The sequence below is a fragment of the Panthera leo genome, chromosome C2 (assembly GCF_018350215.1).
Source record: "Panthera leo isolate Ple1 chromosome C2, P.leo_Ple1_pat1.1, whole genome shotgun sequence".
Classification (NCBI taxonomy): domain Eukaryota; kingdom Metazoa; phylum Chordata; class Mammalia; order Carnivora; family Felidae; genus Panthera; species Panthera leo.
This window is the reverse complement of record NC_056687.1, coordinates 34,415,748-34,437,423: the sequence shown is the minus strand read 5'-3', so window position 1 is coordinate 34,437,423 and position 21,676 is coordinate 34,415,748. Positions and strand designations below refer to the sequence as shown.

Genomic DNA, 21,676 nt, shown 5'->3' with positions numbered 1-21,676 from the left:
TATCTAAGTGTAAGTGGAAACTCAAGCACCAAAGCTTTCCTGCAGGATATTAAAGGCCTCATGGAGACCAAACAACTATAACATGAAGTAACATCCAGATAGCAGAACATGCAAGGCACAAGTCAGTAATAAATTTACTTTCTTTGTAAACTTGATAGTGAAATTGGAAATGCATTCTTATACATCTTTTTATACTTTTTTATTATCTTCCCTAATGTCTGTACATTCATAACAGATTTCCAGCTAATGTTGCTCAAATCAAATACCTAGTGCCAGATACCCTAGAAAGAATACAGACAAATCTAACTTTGAATACCAACCTTGACACCTAATACATGCATAATCTTAGAAAGTCACATTATATTCCTGAACTATTGTCTGAAAATGGGAATAAAGTCCCCTCCCATATTGAAGGTTTTTGTGACTATTATTTGAAATAACTTCTAAAATTCTAGCATAGAGTCTGTGTATACAGAGGGTTCTCAAGGAATTACTGTTGCTTTTATTATCTTAATACAGTTTTATGATTATGTTTCATTTATTTAAAATGTTCTTCCATATTCTTGATTTAAATAAAAGCATGATGAGATAAGTCCTTACCCTTCAATATAAGAATGCTAATTCTTCAGCATAACTAGTAAGACTGGATTATAAGTGTGTCTTCATTTATTCTACTACATGTATATGCAATATAAAGTTATCCTTATATTGTACATATGAACATTGATAATTAAGAGTGTTTTATGTTTGTTTTATTTTGACAACTTTCTTATCAAAATGCTTAACCTAACCATTTACTTCATCCACTATCCCGTGCCTTGCTGATAGGAATTTACTCTTTATAGCAATTGTAATCATGTAGATAAGTAGAGGGATTGATGGGTTTGGCCATTGTCCACCCATAGTTTAAGTTGGAATTTTTTTTTTTTTTTTTTTAAGTGCCCAGAGCTCATTTGGCCCTTTCTTCAAGACTTTTTATGCATAATTTATCAAGGAGAAGATTGGGGAGAGCAGAACAGAAAAAGGGTATCCACCAGCATTGCTACAATGGTTCTAACTTTAAGCACCATTCCTGGCCTTTTTCAGGGGTGTGGGTGGTAATACTAGATGGAAAGGGAGAGCACATATGGTGTTTGACTCAGGTCACCGTCCCCTTTACCTAGGACACTAACGACTAGAATTTCTCATGTATTTTATTCAAAATATTAGTTGGTAAATTTGTTGTAGGAATTCTAAGAAGATCTAATAGTATACTAGTCTTTTTTTTTTTTTTAATGTCTTAAGATATGGTGCATTTTATATACTATAAAACACCTCAGAATTTAAAATTTATGAGTCCAAAGCTTACGTATAGTTAAGGCAGACCATTCACTCCTAGGTATTTAGTTAGATACTCCCTGTCAGAATATCCTAGAATAAACAAAGAGGAAAAATAAAGCATCTAATACTCAACATACAGTTTTCAATTCTTTGGTTTTACTGTATACGTCACGCTATTGCTCCCTTTCTATTCACAAATATTCTGTCTTGTTACTCAGTCTGTTTGCTATAGGACTTGAGATTTTAGTTCAACCATGACTCCTGTTGCTGTTGACCACTATTTCCTCAACAAAACCCTCCTTCCCTGGGGTCAGTCTCCAGTCTCCCCCACTACCCCTAGCCATGACTTTCCTCTTCTCTCTCTGGCCCTTCCCCCTCAGGTTTCTTTCCAGACCCCTCTTCCTTTGCCCCATGGTGCCATGTGAGTGTTCCTCGGGCTTTGTCCCTTTATGCTCTTTTTCCTGCATGTTCTTCCCGGGCAATTTCATCCATTCCCATGACATCAGTTACCCTGTATGTTTCTGAAAGCCATATACATGCCTAGTATGCAAAGACAGTTTTTATTTCTGAACACCACAGGTATTTTCTAGAATTCACAGATTAGGTTTCTAAGACAGCCACTCCCCACTTTGCCTGTCCATTGGCATAGTTTCGGGCCTGTCCTCTACCTTGCTCTGCCTCCATCTCAGTGCCTCCATGGTTTCCTTTTTGCAAGGGGAGGTGGAGGACTTGGTGGAATTTGTTGGCATTCTCTCCTTTCCTTTCCTACTACTCTGTTGTTTTTTACTCTTATCCTTTCACTTTTTTGAGCCCTGTCCTCCATACCCTCTCAAAAGGAAATATATATATTTATACTTGTTTAATTTTGTCTTTCTTCCCTGTTAGGTTGTGAGCTCTATGAGGACAGGGATCATGCTGATATGCAGTAAGCATGTTATCTGATGCACAGGATACACTTTAATGCTCTTAAAATTATACTCAATCTGGGTACCTGGGTGGCTCAGTCGGTTATGCATCTATGACTCTTGATTTCAGCTTAGGTCTTGATCTCATGGTTGGTGGGATTGAGCCCCGTGTTGAGCTCTGCACTGACAGCACAGAGCCTGCTTGAGATCCTCTCTTTCCCTGTCTCTCTGCCTCTCCCCTGCTTGCTCACTCTCTAAATAAGTACACATTATAAAAATTATTTTTAAAAAATATAATCTTGTGTTGTAGGTGAGCATATGACCAATACAACGAGTCCTGGAGCTCAGAATATAATCAGTGATTTGTACCTTTTAAAGGAGGAGTGTGCATGAGAGAGGTTCCACGGAGGGATCCCTGAGACCTAGAGACCAAACTAGGTTGAGCGTTTGACTTCAAAACAGTCTTCGGGACATTGAACTCTGTTTTTACTATTTTCATTAGGACTGTACCATATATACATATTTACATGCACTCCCGTATGTATTTATACACATATTTATTTAAAGTGTATGTATAAATACACTTGGCATCAACCATGAGTTACCTAAAATCCACAGCACAGAGGCTGGGGTGGACTGTAATGGTAAATCCCCAGCACCACTGCTGAGTTTTATTCTGCTTGCCTCTGTTGACATACCCTCTTCTCGGTCTGATTTTTATAGTTCATTTCTGTGCCTCAAAAGAGATGATGTTAGATCTTTAACAATTGTAGAGGGAAAAATCCAACTTTAACAAATATTAAGGGAGTCTCTGTTGTAGGTATAGTGCAGTGGAGCATGCTATGGAGGGGGATAAAAAAAAGGGGGTGTGGCACCTGCCACAGAACCCAGAGATCAGAACCATCAGCACCACATTGATCAGTACCAAAGGTGGGACAGAGGAATGAATAGAAAGTTTATTTTTCTATTTGGAAAAATATTTTATGTTGTGCCCCATCCTTTGGTGAGTTGAGTAATCACTAACAGACTAGAGGAAGACCAAAGTGTTTGATTTGAAAGTAGATACTTCCTTCTAAGAGGTAGTCTTCAGTACAGTTAAAAGGAGTAGGAACTAAAGTTTTTTTTTTTTTACATTTTTAGGAGCACTATACCTTATTCTCATAGCTACGTTCATTCAGTATAACATCCACAGTATGGAGGCTGTGATAGACTTTAATTAATTCCTAGGTAAAATTAGTATGCATTACAGTTTAGAGAAACAAAACACACAAACCTGCTAATCAAAATGTTCAGCTAATAGAGCTGGGGCTTTTTTTCATTAGTTGTATTGTCTCGAATTTCATCACTGAACCAGCTGGCTTCTTGTCAATTTATAGTTTGGACCTTTACATCAAACAGCAAAAAATTAATTACAGGAAAAGCAATCCCAATAGGAATTTTGTGCCTAGAGGTTTTTCACAATTAACCAGACATGAATGGTGCTGTTTACAGAGGAAATGGAAAGGAAAGAAGGAACTTGGTAGAATTTTCTAGAATCATTAATTAACTATAGCAATGTTAGTCACTTGCTTCACTGTTTTTGTTTTAAACTTATTTATTAGCCAGAGCTTTCAGTTTTTCTGGAAGCACCCAGTTCTGTTACTATAGTGAGTGCAGTGAATCATGGCATGAACTGTGAATTCTCTGACAAAATAGCCCAAGTGACAGCTCAAAAAATTACTGTCTTCCCTTCATTTGGAAATAAGTAACATTCTATGTGTTACATTAGTGATCATAGTCATAATTTAACAAGCAGAAAGATCATGCTTTGATGGTTAATGCCAAGTTACTTGCAATGCATATTTTTGACTTAGAAGTATTGTTCCTGAGTGTCATAGTCATTGCCTCTGTGTGCTAGAGTCAGTTTAAATGTGACTTTTCTAAGCTTCTTATCTGTTGAATAAACCAACTCAAGGTTTTAAAAATGCTTCCCTCAATTTAGGCTTCCACATTTTCTTTTCTTTTTTATATAGTTTAGAAACTCTTACCTTATGACCCATTCTTCTAGTTACTAATACAGTGAGTAGTTCTTACCTTTTTTAAGACTCAGACTCCCGGAGAATGTGAAGGAAACATCTCTCTTCGCAGAAACACACACAGAGGAATATGCATACAACATTTTGCATGAAATATCAGGAAATCCCTAGCAATGCATGAACTCCAAGTTACAAATACTTGTTGCATTCATGGAGGAATATATACATATGTTATATATGAATGTATACATAACATTTGTATATGATTTGGAAGTATATATACATACATTATTTTTATTTTGTTAAATTAAAATACTTATTCATATTATGTGTCTACTATTCCATCAAGTTATCTGTACTAAAACAAATCAATTACCTTTTGTGCCATCACCTGAATAAATTTAGATTTCTTATCCATCTTTATATACAGCAGCCCTTAGTTATAAGCTTATTTGGGTGGCCATATTTCACTGTACTGTCTCAAGTGCTGCCACATTTCCTAAGTAATTTGTAGACCATAGCTGAGAAGAACATTCTTAACTTGTTTTAATGGTAGTATTTTTCTTCATTAGGTTTGTGAGCTGTGAGCTAGTGTAAGATACTAACAGGCATTTTCCAGTTTTCTCTGTTCAGTCTGAGAATGGTTCACTATTATTCCAAGGTCACTTTGAAAGTCTTTCTGTGATTTGCTTCCATTTATTTTATGCTTGTGTTTACAGTTTTGGACCAAATATGAAATTTAATGTTGCGTTTGTCTACATTAAACTTAATTTGCCCCTTGTCAGCTCATTTACAACAGAGATAACATTCAAAAGCCACCCTGTAGAATGTTTTGTCTGCAATCACTAACATAATTTTTCTATCTATTTCTTTGTTGTATGCAACTTTCTCTATCTTTTGGTTTAAAAAGAAGCCTGTCCAGAAGATTTTCAGAAAATTTAAATTAGTCTCTAATAGAGATTAATAAACAATTCTCTACTAGAATAGGGTCTTCATTAAATCTTGAATTTTTTTAAATGACTCTTTTTTCTAACTTAGAAATTCAATTTCATTTTCCATTATATATAAATATGCTATTGCAATTTTTTTTTAAAGTAGTGACTTTATACTTATAAAGGATAAATGAGGTGAAAGTTAAAATACATAAAACAAATCCTAAATTGGATTATGACACCAAACATTTGTCTTGCTTTCATCGTTGTCTTTTATTTTTTCAAGTACTTAATTTGACCTCATGTAACCTGCTTTTTATTAATTGTTAATAATTTTTAATATGCTGTTAAAAAGATGAATGTTTAAAGTTAACAAGTCTTAGAGCACAATAAAGTGAAATCTTAAATTCAAATGATTAAAAATACTTTTAAAGTAGAATTTTAAACATATGCACTGAAGAATATAATTGTGGGTGTGTGGTGAACATTATTTCCAGTAACAGCTTGTTAATTTGTGCCTATGTCTTCAAATAATTAGTCATGTTCAAAACCTGGGAAATGTTTTCTCTTAGAATCATATCTGCTTTTTACCTTCTCAACAGCTATTCTACATATTCAGTTTTGTGAGGGAAATACCAGGCAAGTGTACAGAGATGTATTTATAAAATTGCTCACATTTTATAAGAGTAAAATAGTAAAAAAAAAAAAAAAAAAAAAAAAAAGCCAAAATGACTAACATGAGGAAAATGGTTAAATAAAATTGGATTGTATACACATAAGGAAGTACCATCCTGGGGAGATATATACTTCTTGAGATGGAGAATGCTTATATTAAAATTCAAAATAGCATAGAAGTCTATGTTTCTTCAAAACAAGTTATAGGGAGATAAGATAGATGAGAGGATGGTTATGTTTATGGATCTAGATATACAGATATACAGTTATAGATATAAATGAAAATAAATAAAATATTTACTGAAAGAAAACAATGTTATCTTAGTGCACTTGGCCTGCTATAACAAAATGCCACAGAGCCGGTAGCTTGTAAATGACAGAAATGTATTTCTCATGCTTTCTGGAGTTTGGAAGTCCAAGATCAGAGTCCCAGGACGGTCAAATGAAGGCCTTCTTCCCGTTCTCAGACTTCTAGTTTATCCCTACCTGGTGGAAGGGGCAGTGGAGCTCTGTGGAGTCTTCTTTATAAGAAGATTAATCCTATCCAGGAGGGCTTCACCCTCATGACCTAAACATCTTCCAAAGGCCCTACCTCCTAATACTATTACATTGAGGATTAGGATTGCAACATACAAATTTTGGGGAAACAGTAATATTCAGACCATAGCAAGAGGTTATTTCATAAGATTTTAGATTATGTGTGTGGGCGTGTGTGTAATTCTGTTTTTTTTAAAAAAAAATGTGTCTATGAGTGTGTTACTTCCATAATAAAAGAAAGTATAATACTATAAGAAAGTAATATTTATTGTCACACATTATGTGTCTTGTATTCCTCTAAATAATCTGTATACCTTACCTCATTGTAATTGTGCTACTTTTAAATCCTTATTTATGTTATAGATTATAAGGATGTGGATTTTCATGCTAGAATGTTAGAAATAAATGATAATATGATTTCACATTGTATCAGTTTTTGAATGGAATTCATAAGCCCTTAAGGCTATATCCAGTGTGTGTGTGTGTGTGTGTGTGTGTGTGTGTGTGTGTGTGTGTGTGTGTTTCTGGGGACCAGGTACTTAGCTTTTAATCAGATTATGAAATGGGTTCATACCATCCTCAGTTGTTTTGGTCAAACACCATCCCATTCTATACTGATGAAAACTATGCTGCCAAGGAGGAATTCTAAGAGAGAAACTAAACCATACAGTGGAGAATTTATACTTTCACCTTCTTAGTCTACCTAAGGCAGTTGGAAAAGATAACAAGCAACAGAGGCTATAAGCTGAGGTCACATTTTCTAGAAAGCTGGGGAGAAATTAGGAGATACGGGAGCCTCAAGTGTCAATAGTGTTCCAGCTAAAGCAGAACTCTAGTTTTAGACGGTTCCTAAAATGTTAATTTTAAGTGGAATGTAACCAACTGTATACTATATATACTTATATAGTAAATGATAAATATAGTATATAAATATATATGCTATATATAGTATATGTGTAATATATATACCATTATATTTTTTATATAACAACCCTATATACATATATACATATGTACATATGTACGTATATATATATGTATAACCCTTGAGAACATGTTCAGAGGTTTTACAAAATGAACAGGTAGAAATAACAAAGGAAGAAAGTAGAGAGGGGATTCCTAACATAGCCGTCTGGTTTACCCCATCCGTATGGGTGTCTTATAGCAAAATTTTTTCACACTAAATTCTGCTTTTTAAATGTCTAAAATAGTAGATAATTTAAAGGTCACTAACACTTGGCTTAGGGAAATTCGTTTGTATTACTAAAAATATGAATAAAGGGGGCAGCTGTGTGGCTCAGTCAATTAAGTGTCCAACTCTTAATCTTAACTCAGGTCTTGATCTCAGAGTCCTGAGTTCAAACCCCACACTGGGCTCCATGCTGGGCATAAAGCCTACTTAAAAAAAAAAATGAATAAATGCATCAGTGTAGAATTTCAGTACTTTAAAGAAAGGAATAAGTTTGTACCATGAAAAATAAGAGGAGTCAACTAATTACTTGCCTGTTGAATTCATCCTGGTTACTTGTATGTATGCTGTAGAGTGGGGTGAATCAGTTCCCTCACTTAGATTTTAGCTTTATTATAACTCTCATGTATTGCCCTTTATGTAATTCTTTGCTGAGCAGCATCAGTAATGCGCAGACGTGTGTAACATGAAAGCTTCTGTACATTAGAAGCTGATAACTGCCAGACCCTGTGCCCCGCACCTCATTTACCATGTTTGAATCATAAAAGAGTGTTTATGAAACATATTATCCTATTTTACAAACGAGTAAACTGAGCACTGGAGAGATTAGATTGCCTACATTCATGTACAAGCGGCTCACTAGAATTAAAACACAAGTCTTGCTGTGTCCATGGGCATCATAATGCATAACTGTCTTTTACTTAGACATGTAAAGAACTTTCAAATCTCTACCCTGTTCTCCTTCAGGTGTGGCCTTTAGCGCACCTCCTTTCAGTACAGGGAGGTTGAGGAAAATGTAGATTCCTGTCTGGGACTGTGCCTAAAGGCACAGGTAATGAATCAGGTACTGAATGTTCATCTGGAGGATGGACATTTTTAATAAGCTTCCTTGGAATCTATAAACCTCCTCTGGAGCATACTATAGATGGAAAAGCACAGGCTTACATTATTTTATTCCTATACCAAATGGATGGTAATATAGCAAATTCTGGGTTGGTTTGTTTTTTTTGTTTGTTTGGTTTGGTTTGGTTTTGGTTTTGGGGTTTGTTTGTTTGTTTTGTTTTTTTGTTTGGTTTGTTTTGGTTTGTGGTTTGTTTTGTTTTTTTAGTGTTTCTTAGTTTATAGCATTTGTCACTGACCATCCTTTTTGAAACTCTTCTTAGCCTTTGATATATTTCTTTGGATGTCCCTCTTACTTTGGTAACCATTGTTCCTCAGTCTTTTCTAATTAATCTTCTGCTGGCAGTTCCTTAGGATGCTGTCCACAGGCCTTTTTCCTTTTGTGTGTATATCTACTGTCTCTTAGTGAGGCCTTAACAAATTACTCTTGGTCCTCACCCCCAATTCTCTCCTGAATTTCAGTACCTTATTTTTATCAATGTTATTATATATCCACAGATGCCTGTGTATTCTTCAGTTCTTAAATTTAGCATGCCAAAAAACTCATTATCTCCTTCCCACACACTTCCTTTGTCACCATTTTTCTCTAGTGCGGTTAATGCTGGCACTACTCAGTCAACCGAGCTTGGGACTTTAAAACTACCCTTAGAATTCCCTTTTCTTTACAACCTGCATTGATCAGGCAGTCATCAAATCCTGTTATTTTCCACCTCGTAAATGTCATTTGTGTTTTTGTTTGTTTCCTTTTGTTTTGTTTGGGTACAGTTGACACACAATGTTACATTAGCTTCAGGTGTTATAGTGATTGACAAATGTATACATTATGCTCTGCTCACCACAAGCTTAGCTATCATCTGTTACCATGCTACACTATTAGAGTATCATTGACTATGTTTCTTATGCTGTACCTTTTATTCCTGTGATTTTTTTCATTCCACATCTGGAAGCCTTTATCTCCAATTCCAGCCACCTATTTTGGCCACTGTGCCCCAGCAGTCTTTAATTTACTGTATTTCCAAGGCTGATTCTGCTTTTTGTTGATTTGAGGGGTTTTTGTTTATTTTGTTTTGTTTTTTACATTCCACTTATGAGTGAAACCATATGGTATTTGCCTTCTGCAGTTGGATTTGTTTCACTTAGCATAACACCCTCTAGGTCTATCCATGTTGTTACAAATAGCACAACCTCTTCCTTTTTATAGCTGCATAATATTCCTATACTTTATACACACACACATACATACACACACCACATCTTTCTTATCCATTCATATATCAGTGGACACTTAGGTTGCTTCCCTTTCTAGGGTATTATAAATAATGCTGCAATACACATAGGGTGCATATATCTTTTGGAATTAGTGTTTTTGTGATCCCTGAATAAATACCCAGTAGTGGAATTATGGGATCATATAGTATAATTCTACTTTTCCATACTGTTTTTTACAGTACCTGTACCAATTTACAGTCCCATCAACAGTGCACATGAAATGAATTTGAATCATTCTTTTCCTTCTTCCTGTTGCCTCTTGTCACCTCTTACCTTATATTTTGGATTCCATGTTAGTTTTTGTACTATTCAACTATACCCAATATGCAGAGTCTTTTTTCACACTGTCAAGGTATTTTAATAATAAATGCATTTGGACTCCTCATTCCCCAACTTAGAAAATAGCCTTTAGTTCCCTATTGCCTGTAATGTAAGGTCCTAATTTTATGAGGCCTGTCCTAATCTAACCTAATCCTGTCTGTCCCACTTCTCCCTGCCACTAACCTTGTTTCATGGCTAGACCAACTCTTCACTACATCTCACCTTCTCACTCCAATGCATCTGTGCATGGCATTCCATTAGCTTGGAATCTGTCCATGTAGGAGAGGTTGGTCATTCTTTGCACTGTATTTCCCTGGTATTTATTTCTGACAATATGGTGGAGTTAAGAATCAGGGTGCTGACACCAGACTGTCTGGGTTCATAGGTCCCTCTACTTAATAACTTTCTATGCTGTAGTTTCCTTACTTATAAACTTGGGACAGTAATACTACCTACTTTAGTGTTGTTGAAGATGGAATGAATTAATTCATGTGCAATGTATGTGCCTGACAGATAATAAGAGACATTAAGCATTTGCTGCTGCCTCTGTGTGATAATCATGTTGGCAACGATGTAAAAGTCTCCCCCAGAAAAGGCTAAAGGAATTGCTGATTAATATGGTAGTCAAGCCAGAGATCCCGGCCATACCAAAATAAAAATATTGTGCCTATAGAAAGGCTGGATCCAATATGTAGGCTACTAAACTTTAGCTACATCTTGTCATTTCTAGTCTTTCCAAAGTTCTCCCCTAGTTGAAATCTCACAAGTACTTAGACATCTAATTTCCCCCAGGCTGGCAGTATCTTCCTTATCGGTAAAGAATGTGCTCTACTACAATTCTGAAGGTGCATGAGTTTGCAAACTAAATGGATGATCAAGCAGGTACCCCATGGTCTGCTGTGAATCAGGCTCCAGATCTAAGCAGGACTCCTAAGCACAGCAGAGGAAAATTCCTTATGTCACTTGAAGATATCCTAAAGTAAATATAGACCCATAGAATCAGAAATCCAGTTCCCTCCTCTTCATATAGCAGGCAAAATAGTAAGAAATATTTAGACTGAAATGCTAGAATTCAGCAAAATGTTTGTAGACACTTTGTTATGAAACTGCTATAGATATATTTGTTTGGATATTATTTTTATTTTAATGACTTTGGTCTCAAACAGTTAAATGTAAATTGCAGCATTTCTTAACAGAGGTTACCATTTTAAAGCAAGTCTACAGTAAATCATTTTGAACTGCATCCTGGTTTCCTAGTTTTTACTTATTGGAATATCATTGTATTAGTTTCATTAAAGTAGGACACTCGTATTGGCTATAATACTTTCTAACACAAAGGAGAAACTTGTGACTCAGAAAATTGCAGCGTTAAAGTGGCAAATGAAAGTAAATTTTGGAAAGTAGTATTTAATTTTTAAGGGAAAAAAAACTGTAAAGTAGAAATCCACCTTGGGGAAAACAATAAGGGCCAATCTATTAGACAACCAATATCTAAATTCAATTTTGAGAATGAAGAATATGTGGGTGTTACTATTATATTTCATTTTTCAAGTGTATTGACTTTCTGGTTCTCATCATTATAGTGAGAAATAATATTTAAATAGTTCTAAGTCAAGTGTCCTAGCTAAGCACATGCACACACACACACACACACACACACACACACACACACACACACATGCAGTTGAAATTAAAGGTATACATCTAATGGTAATACATGGATCTGAGAAAGAAATAAGGAAAAATGAATAAACGAGTGAAGACTTGGGTTTCTACGGCACCTGAAGTTTAAAACGTACTTGCCTAATGTGGAGATGAGGTAGAAAGCACCTCATTAAAACCTTTGGATTTTAATCAGAAGAACTAACTTGTAATAGTTGTTTTTTGTACTTATTATCTGTGAGAGCTTGGGCAATTCTCTTAACTGTCCAACGCTCTGGATTTCTCATCTGTGAGATGGATATAACAAAGATTCCCACTGAGGATCAAAATATGTGCCTTCAAAGCCTTTGGAAATTGTAAAGCATTGTACAGATTACAGAAATTATGGAAACAGATTTTTGAAATTACTCAGAGCTAGTGGGTTTATTTCAGAGATGAAATAAGTATGATAGAGATAACTGGTCTCAGTTTTGCGTGAGGAAAAGGTATGTTACAAAGGTTGCAAGGGCTATGTGACCGGACTAACACCGGACCCTGAAATTCTGGGTCTAGATGCGGTCGGTACCCTTTGTGCTGCCCTGTGCTGTCTTTGAAGCAGGGTTGTACATCCTTCACAGGGTGCAGCTATAGTAAATTATAACCTACACTGATTTTAAGGACTTTAACAGATATAATTATTTAGTCACCTTAGGAAGAAATGCTAATATTACTGGGTGAGGCTTATATGTGTTCTTCCACACAGGTAATGAATTTGGCCATCCTGAATGGTTAGACTTCCCAAGAAAAGGAAATAATGAGAGCTACCATTATGCCAGAAGGCAGTTTCATTTAACTGATGATGACCTCCTTCGCTATAAGTTCCTAAATAACTTTGACAGGGATATGAATAAATTGGAAGAAAGATGTGGTTGGCTTTCAGCTCCACAGGTAAGCTCTTTATTCTAAATGTTATGTTTTAGTCACCAATGTTGTACATGCTTGGAATGGCAATCGATTTAAATCTATATGCAGATCTTTTAAACAGCACTTTATTATTCAGTGTGTAGTGCCCTGTAACATACTTCGGGTTGTCAAAACATGTCATTGAAGTCTCTCCGATAGATAATGAAAATCTTAAACATAATGCCCTGTTTACTCTCCTGTTTAGTTTGTTGCTGTTTAAATTTAGTAATTTTTATTTCAATTGGTTAAAATAAATGACAAAAGCTCGGCATGGAGTCCATTTTGGAAATTACTGTAGAAACATCTTAATTGTTTTGACTGTTTTTCTTTATATAAATAATTTTGCTGTCATAAAGAGACTACTCGGACAACATGTAGATTTCTTTATTCTTCCCCCCTCCCCTCCTTCCTTTACTGCTCTAACTTGTCATCTCACTAGATGCCATTACACCTGCATGCTGTTTTGTATTTTTCATGAGCTTGATTCTCCTCTGGAATTAAAGTCCCCGTTTTCAATAAGTTTTAGAAAATGTAATTAACAGGTGCAAATTTTATACAGGCTTTTTTCCCTTGCAAAAATTAGCATATAGTATGTGTTACTTATAATCCATTTACTTTTTACTGGTGCTGTTTGAAATTACTGTTGATGTGTTTTTACTTTGGTGTCTATGATTTTTTTTTTTTTAATGGTTGAACAAAGGTACTTATATATTCACTAAGATTGGCTACATGACACGAATGCCCTAATCACATTTATTAGTAATGCAATTTCCAAAAGAGAGAGCAAAATGATGCTCCTTTTCAACAGGAACAATGTTGAATACCAAAAGGCATGCTGTTTACTCTAGAGTCTTAGTTCACATTGCTAAATTACCAAGAGTGGCTCTGCTGATATGCATGGAAATAAGTCCTTTCAAAGCTGGAGCTGCAAGGGGGTGGTGTTGAAAAAGCAAAGGCTTCTCACTGCCTACTGAAAACATGATGTATAACATGGGAGACCTTGTAGATATAATTTCTTTTTAGACCTTCTCTTTTATTAGAAAAAAAAGAGATACATTGTTAAGAACATTATGTTGCCATTGAATCTGATAAAGGTGGGCAATAATGTAAAGTTTTTAAGATAACTACAACTTCAGAAATCTCAGTACAATAACAATGTTACATTTTATTTTAAAATGTAATTTTATGTAGCTTAAGTCATTAGTCTGGAGACTAAAAGTCTTAAAGAAAATTCACTTGTAAACACATCCAGCATGCGTACAAGCGCGTGCGCGCGCGCGCACGCACACACGCACACACACACACACACACACACACACACACACATTTTACATGTAGCATACATACTGTGTTCTTAAAACCTGAGCCACAATGTTAATCATCTATGCTTTGTTTGAAGTTGTCTATAGCTAGTGAGATTTTTATACTTTAAGCCATTTTTGAGACTATTGTTACAGTTTGATATGACACTATTGCAACATGTTAAAAAACATAATGGACTGGCATTTTCACTTGTTGACTTAATAGCTAACAGGGCTATCAATAAAGACCAAAACACTTTTTAATACATAATCTGCTTATAACAGCATCTAGGTATTATTTAGATGTGATGTATGTGTTAATTCTTGCAGGCCTATGTGAGTGAAAAGCACGAAGGCAATAAGATCATCGCTTTTGAGAGAGCAGGTCTTGTTTTTATTTTCAACTTTCATCCAAGCAAGAGCTACACTGATTACCGAGTTGGAACAACATTGCCAGGAAAATATCCTTTTTGTTGCCAGTGAATGTTACTGTCTGCTTTCAATTATTTATTACATCATAGAAACTAAGAAAGACTAATGCTGATCTTGGTGACAGTAGCTCTCAGTTCCTCTTTTGAAAAATGAGGAACTTGAAATAGTTGATTGGTAAATCTTTGCTCAGCTCTATTATGCTGAATCAATCCTAAGCTTCATCCTGGTTCTAAAAAGTATGATTCTGAACATTTTTTTTTTAATGATATTTTGATCCCATATGCACGTCAGGAGATGACTGTAGTTTTTCTCTAGGAAAATATTTTGTAAGTTGCCTTTGAGAATCATCTCCTTTCCCCTTATCTACTGAGGATGCAGACCATAGCTGTAAAGATGGCTTCCTTCCCTTTTCTCTTTCCTGTCTCCTCCAATGCAGGACATAGCTCACTTTTGAAGGCCTGAACCAGTGAGGAACCAGGGCATAGGAGTGTGAGCAGAGGAAATGACAGAGAGAATGTTTCTGATGTTCATTTAGTCATTCATGTATTCATTTCCCAGATATTTGCTGAGTGTCTGCTTATTGAACACTGGTGTGTCAGCGCTTTGCTAGGTCCTGTAAATACAGGAATTCTCCTGGCAGATACACTCACTGCCCTTATGGAGCTTTTAAACTAGTGAAGAAGAAAAATGTTAGGAATTTTAAGTGTGGTAAATGTTGCAAAAGGGAAAGTGCAGTGTATTTTAAGGACCTTATGATTTACCAGATCCATGGAAAAAAAAAAAAAAGATTCAGGACCTCGCAACAACCCAACACAAATTTTGAAGCAGGCAGTGTAAATAGCGTTCTTCTTCCCTGAAGTCCTACCAGTGATCACCATCCGCCACCTGAGCAGGTGCCTGGTGCCACCATGAAGTCCGATGTGTCAGGGTATCTCTAGCTACAGTATAAGAAACTCCCTATTCAGTTGACTCGAACGGTCAGGAAGATGTATTTGGCCACATAATAAGCCCTGAGGTAGTGTGACCCCTGCACTGTGACAATATCACGAAGTTCCCTGGTTCATTCTTTCTTTTTGCTTTCAACTCTCAAGGTGCCAGCAGTGTCCACAGGATGGTACCTGCTATAGTTATAAGACAACAGCTATGGTTCCAAACGTAACCTTCAGGCACAACATAAGGCAAATGGATTTCTTTTTTCCTCTTTTTAAGAATGAAGTCACTTTAGGAAATTTTCTTTTATTTTCTGTTGACCAGAATTCACTCTCACATCCTCAAAGACATTTCTAGGAGGTAGAATTATATCACCATAACTGGCTTATTGATCGAGAGAACTACCTTGGGTTTCCAGGAAGTAGAAAGTGGACTCGGGAAGTAGGATTCTGGAAGTGAAATGGTTACCCAGACAGACCATTTCTCCAACAGTAAAGAACAGGACAGTGCTATCTAGTTAAGTAGCCCACAGCAGTTACCACTACCCTGTGCTATTCCATGACATTGAGTATGGTGAGCGATGGTTCCCTGCCCTTTTCCTTCCCAGCAGAGCACAGTTCCACATCACTTCAGAGCATAGGAGAGATGGCTGTGGCTGTGACTACTAGCCCAATGTGCCCCAGTTAACATATAAAATGCTCCCATCAATGTGATGGGATTACCTGCACTGAAGAATAGCTATACTGCTCCAAGAAGCAAATGTACTCACCATTTCTGTAAAGAAATGCAAATAAATACTAGATATATAGCAACTCATAACATGACCCTTCTCAGCCCCAAACTGCTAATGCCCTACACTAAATCTTTCTATACCTGAAAATGTGATATAATAAAAATACAGTCAAATATAATTTTTTATAATCAAGCCAAAATACATTTACAATTTACAGTACACTTGGGATCTACTGCAGCCTTTGTTAAGCAACTGTTCTTGACCCTAAGCCAGTGGGGGAGAAGAGATGTATGAAAACAAACTAGGCTGTAAGGCATAATGCAGTAAATGAGAAGGGACTGAGAAGGTTCCATGGGAGAACAGGAGATAAGTAAAAGAAAAAATAAAGAGTATGAGAGAGAAATTGATAGATGGATTGACTCATTTAAGGAAAAGACCGTTAAGCCTGGACATTGAGAAAAGGATAAAATTGTAGTAGAAAAAAAAAAATAAGGGAGGCCATCTCAGCTGTTGGAAAGCATAGAACATGCTTAATGAATAGCACAATGAATTAATTGGAGAATGATGACCTTAAAAAGGAATACTAAGAGATAAAGCCAAAAAGATAGATTGAGATCACCTAATAGAAGATTTCAGTGCCATATTAATTAGTTTAGACTTTTTTCCATAGTTTCATAGTGAGTCACTGAAGGTTTTTGAGCTGGGGAACTACTTGATAAGAATGTATGCTTTAGGAAAAGTTCTCATGTACCCAGTGTGTAAGAGAGCTTTCTTGAAGAAACAGATTGGAAGTACAGATATTAATTATGAGAAATTACAGTACATGTAAAAGATAATTAGGGCATGAGCTGAAGGAATGACAATAGGATAGAACTGCTTTCTTGTGAAAGAACTCAGCAGTTGTTTGGACTTGGGATGTAGAAGAGAAAATATAAGGTTTCATTTTGAACAAGGGGAAGAATGGTAGTGGTATAATTATTTAGGATAGCAAAGCAAGGTGGAGTAACCAGTTAGGGGAATAGAAAATATAAGTTTAGGGGCACCTGGCTGGCTCAGTCAGTAGAGCATGTGACTCTTGATCTAGGTGTTGGGAGTTCAAACCCCATATTGGGCACAGAGCTTACTTAAAAAAAATATATATGTGTATGTAAAATATAAGTTTTAATTTGGGATTTTAATAAATGGAGGTACATAGAATTTCAATGATGATGTTTAGAAGAATTTCAATGATGATGTTTAGAATTTCAATGATGATGTTTAGAATTCTGGAATTCTGGAATATATGTTTTGGTTTTTGCCTCTAACCTGTTAATGGGGAAGACAACAGTTCTCTGTTACTAATGTTACGATCATACCATCTTCCATCAGCAGCAGATACATCTATGCTTTCTTTCAGCTCTTATTGTTTCAAGCTTAGCTTTAAGAGTTCTCTTTATTATCCTTAGCATTTTACAAGTCTCATTTCTTTTCGGTCTTTCATCTTTCTGACTTTAGTCCTATACCTTTAAAAGACATTGTAGCTCAGCATTCTAGAATCATTTCAGATATGGAAAGTACAAAAAAAAAAAAAATTAGGATTTCTATGCTGTGTTTTCTGACTTTGCCGAATTGTCCTGTGCCATCGGTATTTCCAACTCCTGAGCCAGTGAATTGAATACAGATTTTCACTGTGAAGAATCCACAGTGGCAAGATTGGCTATATTAATCAAGTCAAGGAATTCATCAAATTTTTAATTCCCTGCAAAGTAGGATTTGGTGCCAGAACAAACTTAAAGTTTCTAAAGACATCATTTGAACTTTTTCTGTCACTGTGAAATATAAACCACGAATAGGTAACATGTCTGAATTCTTGAGCAAGTTCCATTTTTTGAACCTGTATATCCTGTGTGTCTATCAAATAGCAAGACATCAACTTTCACTCAAATCTGTAGAAATAGGTGGTGACTGTCTTCCCAAGAAACTGTTTGAAGGTGAACTATTTTGGGGACAATGCCAGGCAAAGTAGAAGAAACACTTTAAGGATGCCCTTAACTATCACTTCAGAATAAGATGATACATTTCGGAAAGCTAAAAGAGAAGTCTGATGTGTATCACTAAGATTTTGAAATGTGGTCTTAATGGTACTGCTAAGGGACATAGTAATGTTTCTGCAAAAGGAATCTATAGCCGTATTCCAGAAAATTAAAAACAAAACAAAACAAAACAAAAAACCAGTGAATACCCTTTGCTTACACACTGTCTCACATTGGTCTTTTAACCACCAACGTTCTTTAATTAGTAAATAGCAATGTGGGTGATGCAGAACTCAGATCTAAATATACCGGACAAGTAGGCAGGTCACACATTTCATACCTAGGAAGATAAAAAACATTTACTTAATCTGTCATATTTGCCTGCGATTTAATATTGTTTAGCTGTAGAGAAAGAAAGAAAAAAAAAACATAATGTCATTAATATTATCAGAATCATTATTGTCTTTCATCACATTTCTTCACTTAGAATGTCATCAAATCAGCATTGAATCAAAAGGAAAACTGCTAAGCCCCCAAGGACAAACTGTTCTTTCTAATCCATTTTGAATAACACAAATAATGATACCACATTTTGAGTGATACGAAGGAGTGGATGCTAGGGGACCTCTTTTGAGGACCTTGTGTTTGCTGGCCATTTTTTAAAAAGTTGTTTATGTTTTTTAAATGTTTATTTATTTATTTATTTATTTATTTATTTATTAGAGAGAGAAAGAGTGAGAGAGAGGGCACACAAGAAGGAGAGGGGCAGAGAGAGAATCCCAAACAGGCTCCACGCTCTCAGCACAAAGCCCAGTGCAGGCCTTGAACCCATGAACTGTGAGATCACGACCTGAGCCAAAATCAAGAGTGGGGTGCGTAACGACTGAGCCACTCAGGTGCCCTACCTGGGCATTTTTAATAAGTATCCAGTTTCGTATTCCCAGCAGCTCTATGAGGTAGGTTATGTTAGCCTCGTGTGACGGGTCAGTAAACTCAGGCCCTTAAGTAACTGCCTAATTTCCCTCCAGCCCCCAGCTGATAAAGGTTGAGCAGTGGACTGCCAAGCTCATGTCCTTTCTACTATGCCATGGTGCCTCTTTCAGTTCATGCGTGCCTACGTGTGGTTAGGGGCGGTAGCAATAGTGGTATTTGCCAATGATGACTTATTTCTAGAATGCTTGAAATAATTTACATATAGTTCTATGGGACAGTAGGTAGCATGAGAAAATTATACACAAATTCACAGCATAGGCAAGCTTCTCTGTCTTCAACCAACTTCCCTCAGCATCCCGCCATCACCCCCAAAGGCTCTTTCCCAGAAATTCTTCCTCACAACCCCTGAGTAACATGTACATACTCCAGTCGAGGGAATTTTTCTGTATTCTCAAGTAGAATATGAATGTGTCCTCATTCCATGTCCAAAGCCAAACAAACTCCTTCAAGGCGTCGCATCAATTTAACATTATTGTATAACATTCAGAGTCAACTTGAAGCCTCCACACCTTATTTGTAATGTGCGTGTCTTGGGATGTGCAGATTCACACTGTTCCGAGAGCATGAACAACACTAAAATAAAATGTTTTTAAATTATTTGTCACCATGCTGAGACGGGGGCGGAAACAATAGTGTATGGGCGGCCTCCTTTCCACATGGCGCTTTAAACTGTTACAATCCTGAAATGTTAAGAGGAGTGATCATGAAGTATGGCTTGTGAAAAATATGTGAATCCCAGCCAAAAATATTTAAAGCGAAGGGAACAGATGAGTAAATAGTTGAAGCTGACCCGAGATCTTTGAAATATTTTCATTAAACTGCCGCAAGATGTACTTTTTAAGATGTAAATTCAGACTCTGACATTTGCAACCTGTACACAGAGTTTCTAATGAGCAAATAAGGTCACTTGGATGATTCACTGGAGTGTGATTGCTGAAGGCAGAGAGGTTGCTGTGCGTTGCTTAGTTTACAGAAGACTTTGAAGCATGGTTATGTAACACTGTGCTTAATAGAAGCTATGCTTTATGCTACAAACAAAAACAAAGGACTTAATTTTGGATTAGCTAAATGTCACATTCCATCAAGAATTTATATATAAAGGTTAATTTCTGGACCAAAAAATAAGAGCATCTCAACCTGGTTTTCCAGGTTATATATGTTTTGGTTAAAAAAAAGAAAAACATGTTAAAATATACAAGGTTTTCTCATAAAAGATCTACAACAATGACTTTGAACAGATGTAAGCATGTTTCTTTTCTGTGTGTGTGTATGTGTCAGTGTGTGTGTGTGTGTGCTTTTACTCTATACTACAATTTAATGACGCTATTTTTTATGTGAGCAGAGACTAACAATTTCATATTTAATATAGGTCCTACTTTTGTTTTTATAGCTTCAAAGTGAATGTACATTCATTGCCAGGTTAGCCCTCTTTAGTTTCAAGATGATAGTAATACATTTAAACATTATCTAGAGGTCCTTTTGATCATTTTTTATTGTTAAACACTGTCCAACAGTCCCTGTGATTTAGTGATAATGACAGATGCATATCCCCACCTCCACTGGCAATAAAGAGCCTATGATTTAGCATCATTTTTCTACCCAGGAATTTAAGATGAATAACAGAGTAAGAAAATATTTTGCATGATTAAAATATTGCCACTGCTGTAACAATTTTAGATTGGCCTAATATATATTCATAAGACTATAGGCAGTAATGAATAATGAGCAGGCCCTTAAAACACAAATGGTTTTAAGTGTGTTTTTTTGTCTTTTCTTTCTTTCTTTTTTTTCTTTTTTTTTTTTTTTTCTTAAATGTCTGAGTGCTATGTAGTATCTCACTCAGTGCTCTGAGATATTCAACAGCATTTCTGGCATTTTTTGTTTAATAGTTCAGTTGTGCGGGAATGGTCTCCTCTGGTTCCAGAAATTCATCTAACAATAGCTCAGTCAAGATTTCTGTCCTCTATTTCTTGTCCATTTGTGGGGGAGAAAGAAATCAGAAACATTGTTATAACCTTTAAAAACAATACATACTTACCTAATAATTGTATTGCTAATGGGCAGAAAAACATGTGTGCCCAGGTTGATTATTGTTACTATTCTGTAAAAAAAGGTACTAGTATGTGGAAATTGATGACAAGATACATGTAAGACTAAGAATTTTACCCGCACATTAGCAATTATATCTTTAGCTAAAACGTATTAGGTACTCGGAGCGCCTGGGTGACTCAGGCAGTTAAGCCCCCAACTCTTGGTTTCGGCTCAGGTCATTATCTGACAGTTTGTGGGGTTGAGCCCCACATTGGCCTCTGTGCTGACAGCACAGAGCCTGCTTGAGATTCTCTCTCTCCCCTTTCTCTCTGTTCCTATCCCGCTCGTGCTCTCTGTCTCTCAAAATAAATAAACTTAAAGAAATGTTTTAAGTTTTTTTGAAAATGTATTGGGTACACATAAAGCTAAATTTTTGTTGGATGGATGGATAATGATGAGTAGAAGGATGGGCAGACAGAAGTGGATGGCTGGATGGGTGTTGGATAGCTGGGTGGATGGACAGACATATGGATGAATGGATAGATGGATGGATGGAAGATAACAGCTACCTAATAGC

General features: G+C 36.1%; 1 protein-coding gene across 3 annotated transcripts in view; it reads left to right on the top strand.

Moving 5' to 3' along the window:
• Positions 1–21,676, top strand: part of GBE1 (1,4-alpha-glucan branching enzyme 1) — a 280,352-nt gene that overhangs the window by 222,724 nt on the left and 35,952 nt on the right. For all 3 annotated transcript variants that reach the window (XM_042903789.1, XM_042903787.1, XM_042903788.1), the window contains exons 13-14: positions 12,468–12,652; positions 14,299–14,429. In XM_042903789.1, coding sequence (XP_042759723.1) covers positions 12,468–12,652; positions 14,299–14,429 — 316 coding nt within the window. The remainder of the gene's footprint in view (positions 1–12,467; positions 12,653–14,298; positions 14,430–21,676) is intronic.